The sequence below is a fragment of the Pseudophryne corroboree genome, chromosome 11, assembly GCF_028390025.1.
Source record: "Pseudophryne corroboree isolate aPseCor3 chromosome 11, aPseCor3.hap2, whole genome shotgun sequence".
NCBI classification, from domain to species: Eukaryota; Metazoa; Chordata; class Amphibia; order Anura; family Myobatrachidae; genus Pseudophryne; species Pseudophryne corroboree.
Window position 1 is genome coordinate 327,154,460 of NC_086454.1, and position 20,454 is coordinate 327,174,913.

The window sequence follows — 20,454 nt, forward strand, 5'->3', positions numbered from 1 at the left end:
CAGGTACTAATTGGTTTGCCGGCCATCTCATGTCGTCAACCGACCTTGCAGCGTGTTGACATTATCACGTAATTCCTTAAATAAGCCATCCATTCCGGTGTCGACTCCCTAGAGAGTGACATCACCATTACCGGCAATTGCTCCGCCTCCTCACCAACATCGTCCTCATACATGTCGACACACAAGTACCGACACACAGCACACACACAGGGAATGCTCTGATAGAGGACAGGACCCCACTAGCCCTTTGGGGAGACAGAGGGAGAGTTTGCCAGCACACACCAAAAACGCTATATTATACAGGGACAACCTTTATATAAGTGTTTTTCCCTTATAGCATTTTAATATATATATATACATATCGCCAAATAAGTGCCCCCCCTCTCTGTTTTAACCCTGTTTCTGTAGTGCAGTGCAGGGGAGAGCCTGGGAGCCTTCCCACCAGCATTTCTGTGAGGGAAAATGGCGCTGTGTGCTGAGGAGAATAGGCCCCGCCCCCTTTTCGGCGGGCCTCTTCTCCCGTTTTTCTGAGACCTGGCAGGGGTTAAATACATCCATATAGCCTCCAGGGGCTATATGTGATGTATTTTTAGCCAGAATAAGGTATTATACATTGCTGCCCAGGGCGCCCCCAGCAACGCCCTGCACCCTCCGTGACCGTTGGTGTGAAGTGTGTGACAACAATGGCGCACAGCTGCAGTGCTGTGCGCTACCTTCATGAAGACTGAAAAGCCTTCTGCCGCCGGTTTCTGGACCTTCAATTTTCAGCATCTGCAAGGGGGGTCGGCGGCGCGGCTCCGGGACGAACCCCAGGGTGAGACCTGTGTTCCGACTCCCTCTGGAGCTAATGGTGTCCAGTAGCCTAAGAAGCCAATCCATCCTGCACGCAGGTGAGTTGAACTTCTCTCCCCTAAGTCCCTCGATGCAGTGAGCCTGTTGCCAGCAGGACTCACTGAAAATAAGAAACCTAAAAACTTTTTCTAAGCAGCTCCTTAAGAGAGCCACCTAGATTGCACCCTGCTCGGACGGGCACAAAAACCTAACTGAGGCTTGGAAGAGGGTCATAGGGGGAGGAGCCAGTACACACCACCTGATCCTAAAGCTTTAGTTTTGTGCCCTGTCTCCTGCGGAGCCGCTAATCCCCATGGTCCTGACGGAGTCCCCAGCATCCACTTAGGACGTCAGAGAAATAAAGAGTACAGTATACTACTCAGAGCACCTCAGTTGCGCTGGATGTCTTGCGCTGTATGGCGTATAGACACTAGGTGTATGAGGACACATCTGTACAGTCAAACATAAAGATAATCGAAAACCAAAGATAAGAAAGTTATGAGTCACAGGAAGACATTACAGTGTCATCCCCCAAAAAACATAGAAATGTTTACTAAAGTGCTGTATAATACATAGTTGATCCTGGTTAATATATGTTGGTTAATACACACATTTCTGTCTCTTTCTATAATCCGAAGCACAGTGCTTATACTTCAGATTAATACTTGCAGTCATTGTACACAGCACAGTGTGTTGGCAGTCTAGAACAATTGAAATTACAGTCAAAACAGAAATGCATTGAAAATAATTTGGATGATCAATGATGCTTATTAGACTGTATAATGCTTTATGGAAGACTTTGATATATGAACATTTTAACCTTCACCTTCACAAAATGAAATTAGGACTGTATTCAGATTTCATTAAGTGTAACATGCATCAATCTGAGTTGTGTCTGTATCTGTCTATTTCACTTATAGCATATCGAGTGACATGCAGCGGTGATGCAATGCAAGAGATATGCAGAGCGGTGACTATATCCAATATTACGCTACAGTGAACATACTATATACTTCACATAAGACACCCCAAACCGCTCACCTTAATGAACAGAGCTCCCTTGGCGGCCAGCGCGTCAATTCCTCTCCCGTTGGGATAACAGTGATAGGTAGCGTCCAGTATGGGGTAGCGGCTTGCAAACATGAGCCCACTGTTCAGGAACTTAAAGCCGCAGCAGCCATGGCAGCTGTAGACCCCCACGTCATACAGAACGTATTCAAAATAATAGTGTAGTTGCTCTTTCAACTTCTCGGCAGCCCGTTTGTCAAACACTTCCTGCAGGCACAGGAAGTCCAGGTTGGCTGGGAAAAAGGCAGATATTTCATGGTCCAGGATATCGTCCATATGCTTTTTTTTCCGGGCTGCAGCTTTCTTAATGATGGATGCCCTGTATAGAAGTTTGTTATTAATGACACTTTGGTCAGTAGCCCCGTCCGCCACCCTACCCTTGACTAGCGAGTCACGAGAAGTGTTGCAGCTGTCCAGGCTTCCACCATCCCCCTCCCTGTGCTTGTGGTTAGGGGTTGGGCTTTTTTGGAAGTCTGGTTCTGTTTCGGCCAAACATGCCACATTCACATGTCCACTCATGGCATCAGTCTCTGTGTCGGAGATGTGACCGCTGTCATCCCTACTGATTCGAACAATACATGGACTATCCTCCCCTTCACCCATATCCCCACCATTTCTCCCGTCCCGTCCCTCTTCGCTGCTGTTCTCTCCAGCATTGTCTCCTTTGTATTCCACTGAAGTTGTTCTCTTCATACCCATGTTGACTGCACGATGGGTAACATCCGCTCCCTGTGGAGATACCAGGCTGCTGAAGCTTGCAGCACTGATGGAAGTGTTGGTTGGAGAGTCTATGTAAATCTTTATTTGGGGCCTACTGGCTCCATTGCGTATTCTCCTGCCAATTTCTTTGGCCCGTGCTTGAGTGTTAAAGAGGTTAGTGAACCTTGCAAGTGAGTCTGGCAACAGACAGACATTGGCCGAGCAAAAGCAGAAGCTTTTGGAGCTGCCTGTTCCTCTCCATTCGGTTAGTAACTTAGCTCCACTAGCCCTGGCCTTGTCCTGCAGACGGGAGTAGGTATAAGGTCTGCGGACAGCTTGAAGAGGCGACCACACCAGGAAGCCGATGAAGGCAAAGGGAAGAGATGAAACAAGCAAGGCCAAGTAAATTGGAGTAGTGATGATAATACAAAGGGCCTGGAAGTAACAGGGATCATCAGACCTCTGACGTTTTTCATAGGTGGTAGGCAAGAACGAGGCCAGGAGACGATCTCCAAGCCACACACAAGGGAATATTAGTGCCCATGATAGGGAGTGGAGGAATGACAGGAAGCTACTGGGAAAGGGGGAAGTGTGCAAAACCATCTCAGCTCAGTGGTGTCCTCTTCATGGGAGCTTCTGCGTGATGTCACTCTAGTTGAATAATCAGAATGGAAGGGGCAGAAGGCAGGAACCACCTCTAAGCCCTCACCCAATGGGAGTTATTTACACTGCTGATAAATATCACCTTGACATGTCTCCAAAGCAGAAGATATATCTAGCAATGGGATGAGCTTGTGACCAGGGGAGTGTCATTGCTTCTCAGAGGCCTTCATGTCTGAGAGAGATCCTGTAGACAAAGAAAAAACAACTGATATAAAAATGGACAGGATATACCGTAGACTGATAAAGAAGACATTATATCGCCTACATTATAAGATTGTGACTAAGTCTAGGACAAATGAAGTCCACTGAGAATAATTTCTAAACTCTGTATTTCATTACTACTGTCAGTGACAAATAAACTATCTGTACTCATCATTCTGTAGAGGAGCCGCTGTGCAATCCCGTACAACTTGCAAGGCCAGGAAATCTGCCTCCTCTGCCGTAGACCCTGGCCATGGTACTCCCAGAAAACAGGGGGGTGACATGCCCGCATTTCTGGGAATGCAAGCCAACCACACCCTACCCCACACCCAAATGGCAGAAGCATGTCAATCAAGCCACGGCTTGGGGCAACTGTGACCGACAACGCCCTGAATGCGCACATGCACAACCGGAGTAGTGCGCAAGCCATGGGGTTTGCGTCATACGTTGTCAGGCATTGTTGCAGGGTTTCCCAAACTCTGTCCTCAGAGCACCTTACCAATCCAGTAAATAAGGATATTCCTCCTTATGCACAGATGGTATAAGCAATCTGATATATACAAAAAAAGTCACCTTTGCATAAACACAGATTTCCTTAAAACCTGGAGTGTTAGCGTGCCTTAAGGACTGAATTTGGGAACCACTGCATTGGGGGGTTAATTTATGGGAACTGATGTTCCAAGCTGTCACCGGTATTTTTCTAATAGAGCTTAAAAAAAAAAATTAGACCCCTGATTGGTTGCTTAAGGTTATAGCCCATTTTACCTGTTCAACACCTTTCACGAAAACACTACTATTAGTAACTTCAGTGTAATAAAGTACTTGGTAGTTCAATGACAAGTTTCTACTTCTAGAACTACTTCTAGATCAGGGTTGTCCAACTGGGAGTAAGTAGGCTAGATGTGGCCTTCCTAATACTCCATGCTTTTCCATACCAATAAAACCATTTTTACAGTGTGAAGCCCCACATATGCTGTCTATCTCCATACGTGGATTGCCTTTTTCTTGAGTATATGACATATACTGTAGGGGTCTATTTATTAAAGCTCTCAACCCAAAAATCCACATGATTAATGTATCATTGCAATTTATCAAAGGCTGAACAGAGGAAATATAACAAAAATCACAAATATACATGGCCAACGAGACATACGGCGGGCATTAGTGACACAAGGGGCGTGACCAAGCCCTGGAGATGTGGTCACACCCACTCTGAAAATCAAAACTGAAAAATATTAAGCAGAGAGGGACATTTCTCCTCCTACCCAGCTGGCCCCTCGGACAGACCTGGACCTGGGTAATTATTACCAATCAACTTACCTAGAACCCTCATATCTCAAGGAGTAACATGTCCTAAGCCAGAGTTTCCCAAACTGCCATGACAGTCCTGGCTTTAAGGATATCCATCCATGCTTGAGCACAGGTGACTTAATTAGTACCTCAGTCTATTTGATTTAACCATCTGGGCTAAATCATGGATAGCCTAAAGAAATGCACTGTAAAGGCAGAGTTTTGGAACCTCTGTTCTAGGCAATAAGTAGTACTGTGATATATACTGATCACCTATAACAGGCCTGGCCAACCAGTGGCTCTCCAGCTGTTGTGAAACTACAATCCCAGCATGCCCTGCAACAGTTTTGCTATTAGGGAATACTAAACCTTTGGCAAAGCACGCTGAGATATGTAGTTTCACAACAGCTGGAGAGCCACAGGTTGGCCATGCATGACCTATAACAATATCATAACGTGGAATAGAAGATTATTTCTCTCACATAAACACGAAGAGTTCTCTCCTTGGGACTTCATTAACTCGCTTCTTAGCCAGAGGCCATTTATCTTTCCTTGGGATAGAACAATAACTATTATTTGCTGTGACAACTCCACTGAACAGAAGAAGTACAGATCAATTCTGCACCTTCAGTTCAGTCTGTATGTGTTTGGGAATGTCTGCTCCCTGAGACGAGAACTGTGTAACCACCGAGCCGGTTCCGAGCAGGATGATAGATTGGCGCTCTCTGAAAATATCTATCAATCTATGCGGACAGAGAGTAAAGTCTCCACATTTCAAGCTTCGGCAGTTTCATTTCCTATCCATTTTTTTGTGAATGCAATCTATTGGGGTAAAACGTAAGAGGGATGTACACTGTGGGCACACTAGTACAGTAATCAGCAAGAATGGTAACACAACTTCACAAATATCTACAAATGATGCTGACTATGGGAGTCATTCCGAGTTGTTCGCTAGCTGCGTTGTTCGCAGCGCAGCGATAAGTGGAAAAAACGGCTAATCTGCGCATGCGTATGTACGTACGGTTACAAAGTTTTTTGTGGTTTTGCACAGGTTCTAGCGAAGCTTTCAGTCGCACGGGCGAACGCTGGAAGATTGACATGAAGTGGGCGTTTCTGGGTGTCAACCGACCGTTTTCAGGGAGTGCTTAGAAAAACGCAGGCGTGTCGGGGAAAACGCAGGTGTGGCTGGGCGAACGCTAGGCAGGTGTGTGATGTCAAAAGCCGTCCCTCCGTCGTTAGACTCAACGCACACGGAGAGTAACTAAAGGGCTGGTCTTGTTTTGCACAAAATGATTTTGCAAGCGCTCGGCTGCACAAGCGTTTGCACTTCTGCAAAGCAAAAATGCACTCCCCGGTGGGCGGCGACAATGCTTTTGCACGGCTGCTAAAAACTGCTAGCGAGCGATCAACTCGGAATGACCCCCTATCTGTGCTAAAGAACAACAATTATCATGATATATCGTAACATGTCCTGCAAAGTTATATATCATTGCACCTGGCTTGGATGAACTCTATAGAGGTAGATTTAACGGTATGCAGTCACTAATAAATCTATGACATCACAAATGCCAGGTCCCATCCGGTAAATGGAAACAGGTCCTTACCGGGTGGGACCTGGCATTGGACCCTAACAACTGGCTCCCTGACCTGGCAATATGCCGGGTCAGGTTGCCATAGCGGTGTAGGGCGGAGCCGGCATCAGGGGCGGAGGTGTCACTGGGAGATGAGCTCATCTCCGCGCCACCTCTCCCAATGGGCGGGATGTACTAACCTCTCCCGCTGCGGTATTAGGGATATCTCTGCGCTCCCGGTGATTACTCCTCGTTAGCTGTTTTCCTCCTGCTGCCCGGCGCTCCCCAACGCTCCCTGTAGTTTCCACGTCACACTGGTCGTCACTGCGGTCTGCCATAATCACCACCGCGGCCACTGATCCCTCCACAGCGGTTGTTCAGCTCTGCGCTCCCCCTGTCAGTGAGTCGCGCATGCGCAGTAGTCTCTGCTTCCTACTACTGCGCATGCGTGACTCACTGACAGGGGGAGAGGCTAGCAGTTTTTAGCAGCCGTGCAAACGCTATGCCGCCGCCCACTGGGAGTGTATTTTAGCTTAGCAGAAGTTTCATCCCGATATTGGGCCTAATTCACAGTTGATCGCAGCCCTGTTAAATTTTGCAGGGCTACGATCAGGCACACTGACACGTGGGGGGACGCCCAGCACAGGGATAGTCCGCCCCGCATGGCAGGCCCGCCCCGCACAGCGGTGATGCTTCTGCACTTCAGGAGTAGCTCCCGGCCAGCGCAGCTTTTGCGTGCTGGCCGGGAGCTACTCGTCACTGCCCAGGTCGCAGTGGCTGCGTGTGACGTCATGCAGCCGCTGCGGCCCGCCCCTGCACGTCCGGCCACGCCCACAAAACGCCGCCGTGCTGCCCCCTCCCGCCCAGCGACCGCCTCTGCCTGTCAATCAGGCAGAGGAGATCGCTAGGCAATAAAAGCCGTCGGCTGTCAGCCATGCGCCGGCGCCAACCTGATCGCTGCGCTGCGATGAACGGCAGCGTGCGATCAGGTCAGAATGACCCCCCATGTGCACTGCAGGTGGGGCAGATGTAACATGTGCAGAGAGAGTTAGATTTGGGTGGGGTGTGGTCAAACTGAAATCTAAATTGCAGTGTAAAAATAAAGCAGCCAGTAAGAAACAAAATAACCCACCCAAATCTAACTCTCTCTGCACATGTTATATCGGCCCCACCTGCAGTGCACATAGGGGTCATTCCGAGTTGATCGTAGCTGTGCTAAATATGATCATCTTCCCAGACATGCGGGGGGACGCTCAGCACAGGGCTAGTCTGCCCTGCATGTTAGTCCGCCCCCCCCCCCCCCCCCCACCCCCGCACAAGTACAAAAGCATCGCACAGTGGCGATGCTTTTGTATTTGAAGAGTAACTCCCGGCCAGCGCAGCTCCTGACGACTGACTGGGAGTTACTCGTCGCTGCCCCGGGTCGCAGCGGCTGCGTGTGATGCCCCCCGCACGGTCCGGTCACACCTGTGTTGGCCGGATCGCGCCCTGAAAACGGCGGCTAAACGCTGCCGTGCCGCCCCCTCCCGCCCAGCGAATGCTTCTGCCTGATTCGATCGCTCGGTAACGACGGCCTTCGGCCATCTGGCATGCACCGGCGCACTGCGGCACTGTTGCATGCGCAGATTCGACCGGCTCGCTGCGCTGCGAACTGCAGCGTGCAATCGGGTCGGAATGACCCTCATGGTTTTGTCCAACTGCAAACAAATTTGCTGCTGCGATCAACTGTGAATTACCCCTATCGTTTCTACAGAGTTGCACATCAAAATTAGATGCACAGTTGCAGAAATGGGGCATTCCTGGACAGTGACTGGGAGATAACGGGGGTGGCTAAAAAGTCATACAGGGGGAAATGTATGAAGCAGTGAAAAGAGTGGAGAAGTTGTCCATGACAACCAATCAGCTTTGAGGTAGCATTTATCAAGCACATTCTATACAGTTATACGTAGCAGCTGTTTGGTGGCCATAGGCCAAAAGACTCCATGGTACTAAACGCGGAAGTTCTGTGATCACAAAGGACAGCTCTCATTGGGAGAGCTGTCCTTTGCGATACCAATCGCATTTGGCGTTATTAACACCAGTATGTACCCGATAAGTGACGGGATGTATCGCACACCATCCTGGCCACCAAGTACTATTTCAGCATCTACAGACACTGATAAATGGGCACCCCAGTCCTTGCACATTTGGACCCTCAAATGTACCCCAGGGAAGGGGTTTGTAGAGGCATTTGCATTAAGACGCAGAGCTGGCCCTAACCAATATGATGCCTTGGCAAGATTTTGGCTGGTGCCCCCTAGCACCGCCACTAGTTCTGCAGGAGATGCCTGGCATGAGTCAGCTGGCAGCTCTGCTAACGTCGGGCATCTTTTGTTTATGAAAATGCATCTTATTTGCATTACTATGTGGCTAGGATGCACAAGCTGCTTCTGCTGATTTAAATGATATGCAGTATGCCTATATTCTGTGTGTGACTGCGGCTGTATCTGGATACGAAATGCTACATTACAGTGATTTGCAGGAATACACTGCAAAGTAGCATTTCGTATGCAGATACAGCCGCAGTCACACACAGAATATAGGCATGCCGCATATCATTTTAATCAGCAGAAGCTGCTGGTGCCCCTAAGCATACCAAATGCCCTAGGCATTTGTCTGGTTTGCCTATGCCTAAGGCCGGCTCTGTTAAGACGCATACACGATGCGGAAAAATGGGCAGATTCTCAGTTATGGATGACGCAAAAATATATAACTGTGCAACTGGACAAACCGTGTTGCAAATAATTTGTTTTTGTATTATTTTTGCATGCAGGGTAAATACTGGCTGCTTTTGCATGTAGCTCACAAATGCTGGCCAGCTTTATAATTACACTGCAATTTAGATTTTAGTCTGGGCACAGAGGGACGGCGCTACCATTAGGCAGCTGCCATCTTGAGAAAAAAAAGTCACACTTTTACATGGTGCTGTCAGGGACAGATTACCGGCAGGGTGGTCACCAGGGGCCCCCACAAACAACACGAGGGGGGTAGGGAACAAAGCAAAATGTGTACATGGTAGACTCTAGACAGCATACTAGGGGTTAGAGCAAATTACACACAAAAATGGAAGGGGCAGTGCAGGAAATAAAGGCCCTCATTCCGAGTTATTCGCTCGCTAGCTGTATTTTAGCAGCCATGCAAACGCTAAGCCGCCGCCCTCTGGGAGTGTATTTTAGCTTAGCAGAAGTGCGAACGAAAGGATCGCAGAGCGGCTGCAAAATATTTTTGAGCAGTTTCAGAGTAGCTTCAGACCTACAGTACTCAGCGCTTGCCATCACTTCAGACTATTCAGTTGCTGTTTTGACGTCACAAACACGCCCTGCGTTCGGCCAGCCACGCCTGCGTTTTTCCAGACACGCCTGCGTTTTTACGATCACTCCCTGAAAACCGTCAGGTGACACCCAGAAACGCCCACTTCATGTCAATCACTCTGCGGCCAGCAGTGCGACTGAAAAGCTTCACTAGACCTTGTGTGAAACTACATCGTTCGTTGTAATAGTACTTCGCGCGTGCGCATTGTTTCCCGCATAGCATGCGCAGAAGTGCTGTTTTTTTGGCTCATCGCTGCACAGCGAACAAATGCAGCTAGCGATCAACTCGGAATGACCACCAAAGATCTGTGTCTGCTGGGGTGGCGGTACAATAGGAAAAGTAAATATGAGAAAGGGGACGCTGCACTTCCATCTTCCCGCCATCATATTAATGGTAAGATTGTTCTTCTTAACCACAGCATGTATAAACCCAGCCTGCTAAGTCAGCAGTATTATAACTTCCCACCCGGCCTGTCCTGCTTTCTCATTAGCGTCCGCTGCACACACAGTATGGAAAGTGCTTCTTGCTGCTCATTAATACTTTCCAGAAAAGCGCTGGAGTTAGAAGTGTGGTGAGCAAAAAGCACAGGACAATCAATAACTTGTATAAACAACAGAATTGGTTTAACACATTAATGCTTTCGTGTTCCATTATGTAACTACCGTTTTCTCTATACATTTAGGCCATGCATGTAGCCATAGGGATCATTGTGCCTTATAACCAATACAGGGAAATGGCGCTGATGATCCCATTTGAATGTATGTATCGCTGATTTCTCTTTTTTTCAGGGAGATTGAGGAACTATTCAGGGAGTGAGGGAGATTGCTACTATTTCAGGGAGTCTCCTGCAGAATGAGGGAGGGTAGGCAACTATGATTTAGGCCTGATTCATAGTCGCACTCCATTCGGACTCTGGGCGGGATGCACTATGTGACGTCGCCACTCATGGTCACAATGCTAAGAGCATATGTACTTACATATGCGCTTAGCATTGCAAAGGACGGCTCTTCCAATAAGAGCTGTTCTTCGCGATCCCCGGCGTCTCCCTGACTTCCTGGTTTCGGCCCCGTGTCATTCTGCGCATGTGCAGAACGATGGGGGTGGCCGCGGGGTATGCTGGGAGAGATCCCTCACACCAGCGCTGCGGAAAGAAGCCCATAGGCTTCAATGGGGTATCGCCAGCAAAATCTGGCAAACCCCTCCGCGGCGCTGACCCAGGGCTATGTACATTGAGGAAAATGCGGTAAACGGGGGTTTACCGCATTTTGTGCTTAGTACATACCGCCCTCTGTCCTGAGTCAGCTGCCTCTACTGTATGTCGCCATCATTACTGTCACTGCACAACTGGTGCAAGAGATCCACCTGCAATCGGACAGATCTCCGCGTACCCTCACCTCTAACTAACCCGTAATTCCGTTTCCACACTGACGCTACGTGCGGACGCCCAGTTACACCCACTCAGCCACAAGTAGTGACGCCCATAGTTACTAAATGCTGCATATACATATGATTGCTCAGTTACTATAAATCGGGATATGCATTCTCAGCGTGCAACTCTAAGGGGGACATTTACTAAGCAGTGATAAGAACGGAGATGTGAGCCAGTGGAGAAGTTGCCCCATCAACCAATCAGCAGCTCTGTATAATTTTATAGTATGCAAATTATAGATGTTACTTCAGTGCTGATTGGTTGATGGGGCAACTTCTCCCCTGGCTCACTTCTCCGCTCTTATCACTGCTTAGTAAATGTCCCCCTGAATCTGTCTCTTAACATTTATCTTGTAATTAAAGTATGTGAACATGTATGCCTAGAAGTGATCAGTGATCACTTGTGCGCTGGTGGACGGCAAAGGAGGGGCATTAGAAGTAACTGCTGGAAGAACGAGAGCATCCAGTGCCGTAACTAGGTATTTTAGCGCTGTGTGCAAGAAAAGGTAAAAAACGCCCCCCCTTCCCCCATATGCAAGATAGGGCCAGTGCGGTGCGCAGGCGTGCAAAACATATAGGGGCGTGGCTTCATGGGGAAGGGGCGTGGCCACAAAATAATACCAATTCATACTACGGTGCACAGTAGTCTCCATTATTCAAATTACGCTGCACAGTAGAGCCACTACACCAGGTAGAGACCCTTTTACATATTATGGCAGACAGTGTCCCCTTTTCTCTATCGTCCTAAGTGGATGCTGGGGTTCCTGAAAGGACCATGGGGAATAGCGGCTCCGCAGGAGACAGGGCACAAAAGTAAAGCTTTTACAGGTCAGGTGGTGTGTACTGGCTCCTCCCCCTATGACCCTCCTCCAGACTCCAGTTAGATTTTTGTGCCCGGCCGAGAAGGGTGCAATTCTAGGTGGCTCTCATAAAGAGCTGCTTAGAGAGTTTAGCTTAGGTTTTTTATTTTACAGTGATTCCTGCTGGCAACAGGATCACTGCAACGAGGGACAGAGGGGAGAAGAAGTGAACTCACCTGCGTGCAGGATGGATTGGCTTCTTGGCTACTGGACATGAAGCTCCAGAGGGACGATCACAGGTACAGCCTGGATGGTCACCGGAGCCACGCCGCCGGCCCCCTCACAGATGCTGAAGCAAGAAGAGGTCCAGAATCGGCGGCTGAAGACTCCGGCAGTCTTCTTAAGGTAGCGCACAGCACTGCAGCTGTGCGCCATTTTCCTCTCAGCACACTTCACACGGCAGTCACTGAGGGTGCAGGGCGCTGGGGGGGGGCGCCCTGGGAGGCAAATGAAAACCTTTAAAAAGGCTAAAAATACCTCACATATAGCCCCAGAGGCTATATGGAGATATTTACCCCTGCCTAAATGTACTAAATAGCGGGAGACGAGCCCGCCGAAAAAGGGGCGGGGCCTATCTCCTCAGCACACGGCGCCATTTTCTGTCACAGCTCCGCTGGTCAGGAAGGCTCCCAGGTCTCTCCCCTGCACTGCACTACAGAAACAGGGTATAACAGAGAGGGGGGGCAAAATAAATGGCAATATATTAATATAAAAGCAGCTATAAGGGAGCACTTAATCATAAGGCTATCCCTGTCATATATAGCGCTTTTTGGTGTGTGCTGGCAGACTCTCCCTCTGTCTCCCCAAAGGGCTAGTGGGTCCTGTCTTCGTATAGAGCATTCCCTGTGTGTCTGCTGTGTGTCGGTACGTGTGTGTCGACATGTATGAGGACGTTATTGGTGTGGAGGCGGAGCAATTGCCAAATATGAGGATGTCACCTCCTAGGGGGTCGACACCAGAATGGATGCCTTTATTTGTGGAATTACGGGATAGCGTCAACTCGCTTAAGCAGTCGTTTGCCGACATGAGGCGGCCGGACACTCAATTAGTGTCTGTCCAGGCGCCTCAAACACCGTCAGGGGCTGTAAAACGTCCCTTGCCTCAGTCGGTCGACACAGACCCAGACACAGGCACTGATTCCGGTGGTGAAGGTGACGAATCAACCGTATTTTCCAGTAGGGCCACACGTTATATGATTTTGGCAATAAAGGAGATGTTACATTTAGCTGATACTACAGGTACCACTAAACAGGGTATTATGTGGGGTGTGAAAAAACTACCAGTAGTTTTTACCGAATCAGAAGAATTAAATGACGTGTGTGATGAAGCGTGGGGTGCCCCGATAAAAAACTGCTAATTTCAAAGAAGTTATTGGCTTTATACCCTTTCCCGCCAGAGGTTAGGGAGCGCTGGGAAACACCTCCTAGGGTGGACAAAGCGCTAACACGCTTATCAAAACAAGTGGCGTTACCCTCTCCTGAGACGGACGCACTTAAAGATCCATCAGATAGGAGGATGGAAAATATCCAAAAAGGTATATACACACATGCAGGTGTTATACTACGACCAGCTATTGCGACTGCCTGGATGTGCAGTGCTGGGGTAGTTTGGTCAGAGTCCCTGATCGAAAATATTGATACCCTGGACAGGGACAATATTTTACTGTCGTTAGAACAAATAAAGGATGCATTTCTTTATATGCGTGATGCACAGAGAGATATCTGCACACTGGCATCACGGGTAAGTGCTATGTCCATTTCGGCCAGAAGAGCTTTATGGACACGACAGTGGACAGGCGATGCGTAGAGGAGTTATTTGAGGTCGGTCTATCGGATTTGGTGGCCACGGCTACGGCCGGGAAATCCACCTTTCTACCTCAAGTCACTCCCCAACAGAAAAAGGCACCGACCTTTCAACCGCAGCCCTTTCGTTCCTTTAAAAATAAGAGAGCAAAGGGCTATTCATATCTGCCACGAGGCAGAGGACGAGGGAAGAGACAGCAACAGGCAGCTCCTTCCCAGGAACAGAAGCCCTCCCCGGCTTCTACAAAAGCCTCAGCATGACGCTGGGGCTTCGCAAGCGGACTCGGGGGCGGTAGGCGGTCGTCTCAAAAATTACAGCGCGCAGTGGGCTCACTCGCAGGTAAATCCCTGGATCCTGCAGATAATATCTCAGGGGTACAGGTTGAAATTAGAGACAGAACCACCTCGCCGTTTCCTGAAGTCTGCTTTACCAACGTCCCCCTCAGAAAGGGAGACGGTTTTGGAAGCCATTCACAAGCTGTATTCTCAGCAGGTGATAGTCAAGGTACCTCTTCTACAACAAGGGAAGGGGTATTATTCCACTCTATTTGTGGTACCGAAGCCGGATGGCTCGGTAAGGCCTATTCTAAATCTGAAGTCCTTGAACCTATACATAAAGAAGTTCAAGTTCAAGATGGAGTCACTCAGAGCAGTGATAGCGAACCTGGAAGAAGGGGACTTTATGGTATCCTTGGACATCAAGGATGCGTATCTCCACGTTCCAATTACCCCTCACACCAGGGGTACCTCAGGTTCGTTGTACAAAACTGTCACTATCAGTTTCAGACGCTGCCGTTTGGTTTGTCCACGGCACCTCGGGTCTTTACAAAGGTAATGGCCGAGATAATATTTCTTCTTCGAAGAAAAGGCGTATTAATTATCCCATACTTGGACGATCTCCTAATAAGGGCAAGGTCCAGAGAACAGCTAGAGATGGGTTTAGCACTATCTCAAGAGGTGCTAAAGCAGCACGGATGGATTCTGAATATTCCAAAATCCCAATTAATGCCGACAACTCGTCTGCTGTTCCTGGGGATGATTCTGGACACAGTTCAGAAAAAGGTTTTTCTTCCCGAAGAAAAAGCCAAGGAGTTATCTGACCTGGTCAGGAACCTCCTAAAACCAGGAAAGGTGTCTGTACATCAATGCACAAGAGTCCTGGGAAAAAATGGTAGCTTCTTACGAAGCAATCCCTTTCGGCAGATTCCATGCAAAGGGATCTGTTGGACAAATGGTCAGGGTCGCATCTTCAGATGCACCTGCGGATAACCCTGTCGCCGAGGACAAGGGTATCCCTTCTGTGGTGGTTGCAGGAGGCTCATCTATTGGAGGGCCGCAGATTCGGCATGCAGGATTGGATCCTGGTGACCACGGATGCCAGCCTGAGAGGCTGGGGAGCAGTCACACAGGGAAGAAATTTCCAGGGAGTGTGGTCGAGCCTGAAAAAGTCTCTTCACATAAGCATTCTGGAACTAAGAGCAATCTACAATGCTCTAAGCCAGGCGGAACCTCTGCTTCAAGGAAGACCGGTGTTGATCCAGTCGGACAACATCACGGCAGTCGCCCATGTAAACAGACAGGGCGGCACAAGAAGCAGGAGGGCAATGGCAGAAGCTGCCAGGATCCTTCGCTGGGCGGAGAATCACGTGATAGCACTGTCAGCAGTATTCATCCCGGGCGTGGACAACTGGGAAGCAGACTTCCTCAGCAGACACGACCTTCACCCGGGAGAGTGGGGACTTCATCCAGAAGTTTTCCACATGCTATTAAACCGTTGGGTAAAACCAATGGTGGACATGATGGCGTCTCGCCTCAACAAAACACTGGACAGGTATTGCGCCAGGTCAAGAGATCCGCAGGCAATAGCTGTGGACGCGCTGGTAACACCTTGGGTGTACCAGTCGGTATATGTGTTTCCTCCTCTGCCTCTCATACCAAAGGTATTGAGGATTATACGGCAAAGAGGAGTAAGACTAGTGGCTCCGGATTGGCCAAGAAGGACTTGGTACCCGGAACTTCAAGAGATGGTCACGGACGATCCGTGGCCTCTACTTCTGAGAAGGGACCTGCTTCAGCAGGGTCCTTGTCTTTTTCAAGACTTACCGCGGCTGCGTTTGACGGCATGGCGTTGAATGCCAGATCCTAAAAGGAAAAGGCATTCCAGAAGAAGTCATTCCTACCTTGATAAAGGCAAGGAAGGAAGTCACCGCGAAGCATTATCGCCGTATTTGGCGAAAATATGTTGCGTGGTGCGAGCAGCGGAGTGCTCCGATGGAGGAATTTCAACTGGGTCGTTTTCCTACATTTCCTGCAATCAGGATTGTCTATGGGTCTCAAATTGGGATCTATTAAGGTTCAAATTTCGGCCCTATCAATATTCTTCCACAAAGAATTGGCCTCAGTCCCTGAGGTCCAGATTTTTATCAAAGGAGTACTGCATATACAGCCTCCTGTGGTGCCTAAGGTGGCACCGTGGGATCTAAATGTAGTTTTAGATTTCCTCAAATCCAATTGGTTTGAACCACTAAAGAATGTGGATTTGAAATATCTCACATGGAAAGTGACTATGTTACTGGCCCTGGCTTCGGCCGGGAGAGTATCTGAACTGGCGGCTTTGTCTTATAAAAGCCCTTATTTAATTTTCCATTCGACATAGGGCAGAGCTGCGGACGCGTCCGCATTTTCTCCCTAAGGTGGTATCAGCGTTTCACCTGAACCAGCCTATTGTAGTGCCTGCGGCTACAGACGACTTGAAGGACTCCAAGTTGTTGGACGTTGTCAGAGCCTTAAAAATATACATTTAAAGGACGGCTGGAGTCAGAAAATCTGACTCGCTGTTTATACTGTATGCACCCAACAAGTTGGGTGCACCTGCTTCTAAGCAGTCGATTGCTCGTTGGTTTTGTAACAAAATTCAACTTGTACATTCTGTGGCAGGCCTGCCACAGCCTAAATCTGTTAAGGCCCATTCCGCAAGGAAGGTGGGCTCATCTTGGGCGGCTGCCCGAGGGGTCTCGGCATTACAACTCTGCCGAGCAGCTACGTGGTCAGGGGAGAACACGTTTGTAAATTTTTACAAATTTGATACCCTGGCAAAGGAGGACCTGGAGTTCTCTCATTCGGTGCTGCGGAGTCATCCGCACTCTCCCGCCCGTTTGGGAGCTTTGGTATAATCCCCATGGTCCTTTCAGGAACCCCAGCATCCACTTAGGACGATAGAGAAAATAAGAATTTACTTACCGATAATTCTATTTCTCGGAGTCCGTAGTGGATGCTGGGCGCCCATCCCAAGTGCGGATTATCTGCAATACTTGTACATAGTTATTGTTAACTAATTCGGGTTATTGTTTAGGAAGCCATCTTTCAGAGGCTCCTCTGTTATCATACTGTTAACTGGGTTTAGATCACAAGTTGTACGGTGTGATTGGTGTGGCTGGTATGAGTCTTACCCGGGATTCAAAATCCTCCCTTATTGTGTACGCTCGTCCGGGCACAGTACCTAACTGGAGTCTGGAGGAGGGTCATAGGGGGAGGAGCCAGTACACACCACCTGACCTGTAAAAGCTTTACTTTTGTGCCCTGTCTCCTGCGGAGCCGCTATTCCCCATGGTCCTTTCAGGAACCCCAGCATCCACTACGGACTCCGAGAAATAGAATTATCGGTAAGTAAATTCTTATTTTTACACATGACGGCAGACAGCGTCCCCTTTTTACACATTACGGCAGACAGCGTCCCCTTTTACACATTACGGCTGACAGCGTCCCCTTTTTACACATTACGGCAGACAGCGTCCCCTTATTACACATTACGGCAGACAGCGTCCCCCTTTTTACACATTACGGCAGACAGCGTCTCCTTATTACACATTATGGCAGACAGCATCCCCTTATTACACATTACGGCAGACAGCGTCCCCTTTTCTCTAACGTCCTAGTGGATGCTGGGGACTCCGTAAGGACCATGGGGAATAGACGGGCTCCGCAGGAGACTGGGCACTCTAAGAAAGATTTAGTACTACTGGTGTGCACTGGCTCCTCCCTCTATGCCCCTCCTCCAGACCTCAGTTAGAATCTGTGCCCGGACAGAGCTGGGTGCTTTTAGTGAGCTCTCCTGAGCTTGCTGATAAGAAAGTATTTTAGTTAGGTTTTTTTATTTTCAGAGAGCTTCTGCTGGCAACAGACTCTCTGCTACGTGGGACTGAGGGAGAGAAGCAAACCTACTAACTGCGGCTAGGTTGCGCTTCTTAGGCTACTGGACACCATTAGCTCCAGAGGGTTCGAACACAGGATCTTAACCTTGGTCGTCCGTTCCCGGAGCCGCGCCGCCGTCCCCCTCGCAGAGCCAGAAGACAGATGCCGGCAGAAGCAAGAAGACATCGAAATCGGCGGCAGAAGACTCCTGTATTCACATGAGGTAGCGCACAGCACTGCAGCTGTGCGCCATTGCTCCCACACTACCCACACACTCCGGTCACTGTAGGGTGCAGGGCGCAGGGGGGGCGCCCTGGGCAGCAATTATGATACCTCTTGGCAAAAGTCACATATATACAGCTGGGCACTGTATATATGTATGAGCCCCGCCATTATTTTTACACAGAAAGCGGGACAGAAGCCCGCCGCTGAGGGGGCGGGGCTTCTTCCTCAGCACTCACCAGCGCCATTTTCTCTCCACAGCTCCGCTGAGAGGAAGCTCCCCAGGCTCTCCCCTGCAGTCTCCAGGTAGAAAGAGGGTAAAAAGAGAGGGGGGGGCACATAAATTTAGGCGCATAAATCAGTTATACAGCAGCTACTGGGTAAACACTAAGTTACTGTGTAATCCCTGGGTCATATAGCGCTGGGGTGTGTGCTGGCATACTCTCTATCTGTCTCCCCAAAAGGCCTTGTGGGGGTCCTGTCCTCAATTAGAGCATCCCCTGTGTGTGTGCGGTGTGTCGGTACGATTGTGTCGACATGTTTGACGAGGAAGGCTACGTGGAGGCAGAAGAGGTGCAGATGAATGTGGTGTCTCTGCCGACGGCGCCGACACCTGATTGGATGGATTTGTGGAAGGTGTTAAATGATAATGTAAACTCCTTGCATAAAAGGTTGGATAAAGCTGAAGCCTTGGGACAGTCAGGGTCTCAACCCATGCCTGATCCTACAGCTCAGAGGCCGGCAGGGTCTCAAAAGTGCCCACTATCCCAAATTGTTGACACAGATATCAACACGGATTCTGACTCCAGTGTCGATGGCGATAAGGCAAAATTGCAGCCTAAAATGGCTAAAGCCATCCGCTACATGATTATAGCAATGAAGGATGTGTTGCATATATCAGAGGAAAACCCTGTCCCTGACAAGAGGGTTTATATGTTTGGGGAGAAAAAGCAAGAGGTGACTTTTCCCCCTTCACATGAATTAAATGAATTATGTGAAAAAGCGTGGGATTCTCCTGATAGGAAAGTGCAGATTTCCAAAAGATTACTTATGGCGTATCCTTTCCCACCAACGGACAGGTTACGCTGGGAATCCTCCCCTAGGGTAGAAAAAGCGTTGACAGGTGATGCCGACTCTAAAAAACACATGGAGGTTTTACCTTATAAGGGTGAGGAATTGTTTGGGGATGGTCTCTCGGACCTAGTTTCCACAGCTACGGCTGGGAAGTCAAATTTTTTGCCATATATTCCCTCACAGCCTAAGAAAGCACCGTATTACCAAATGCAGTCCTTTCGTTCACAAAAAAGCAAGAAAGTCAGAGGCTATTCCACAATGTTTGTGGTACCGAAACCGGACGGTTCGGTCAGACCCATTTTGAATTTAAAATCCATGAAAATTTATCTGAAGAAATTCAAGTTCAAAATGGAATCGCTCAGAGCGGTCATTGCAAGCCTGGAAGAGGGGGATTTTATGGTGTCTCTGGACATCAAGGATGCTTACTTGCAAGTCCCCATTTATCCACCTCATCAGGAGTACCTCAGGTTTGTGGTAGAGGACTGTCATTACCAATTCCAGACGTTGCCGTTTGGCCTGTCCACGGCACCGAGAATATTTACCAAGGTAATGGCGGAAATGATGGTGCTCCTTCGAAAGCAAGGAGTTACAATTATCCCATACTTGGACGATCTCCTCATAAAGGCGAGGTCCAGGGAGCAGTTGCTGATCAGCGTAGCACACTCTCAGGAAGTGTTGCAACAGCACGGCTGGATTCTGAATATTCCAAAGTCGCAGCTGATTCCTACGACGCGTTTGCCCTTCCTGGGCATGATTCTGGACACAGACCAGAAGAAGGTGTTTCTCCCGGCGGAGAAGGCTCAGGAGCTCGTGACTCTGGTCAGAGACCTCCTAAAACCAAAACAGGTGTCGGTGCATCACTTCACGCGAGTCCTGGGAAAGATGGTGGCGTTATACGAAGCCATTCCCTTCGGCAGGTTCCATGCGAGGATCTTTCAGTGGGATCTGTTGGACAAGTGGTCCGGATCGCATCTTCAGATGCATCGGCTGATCACCCTATCCCCCAGGGCCAGGGTGTCTCTTCTGTGGTGGCTGCAGAGTGCTCACCTTCTCGAGGGCCGCAGGTTCGGCATACAGGACTGGGTCCTGGTGACCACAGATGCAAGCCTCCGAGGATGGGGGGCAGTCACTCAGGGAAGAAACTTCCAAGGGCTGTGGTCAAGTCAGAAGGCTTGTCTGCACATCAATATCCTGGAACTAAGG

General features: G+C 49.1%; 1 protein-coding gene across 2 annotated transcripts in view; it reads right to left on the reverse strand.

The window, feature by feature from the left end:
• The window catches only part of SMPD3 (sphingomyelin phosphodiesterase 3), a 281,171-nt gene that overhangs the window by 66,866 nt on the left and 193,851 nt on the right, over positions 1 to 20,454 (reverse strand). For both annotated transcript variants that reach the window (XM_063945731.1, XM_063945732.1), the window contains one exon: positions 1,873 to 3,445. In XM_063945731.1, the coding sequence (XP_063801801.1) occupies positions 1,873 to 3,201 (1,329 nt within the window). In that variant the 5' untranslated portion in view covers positions 3,202 to 3,445. The remainder of the gene's footprint in view (positions 1 to 1,872; positions 3,446 to 20,454) is intronic.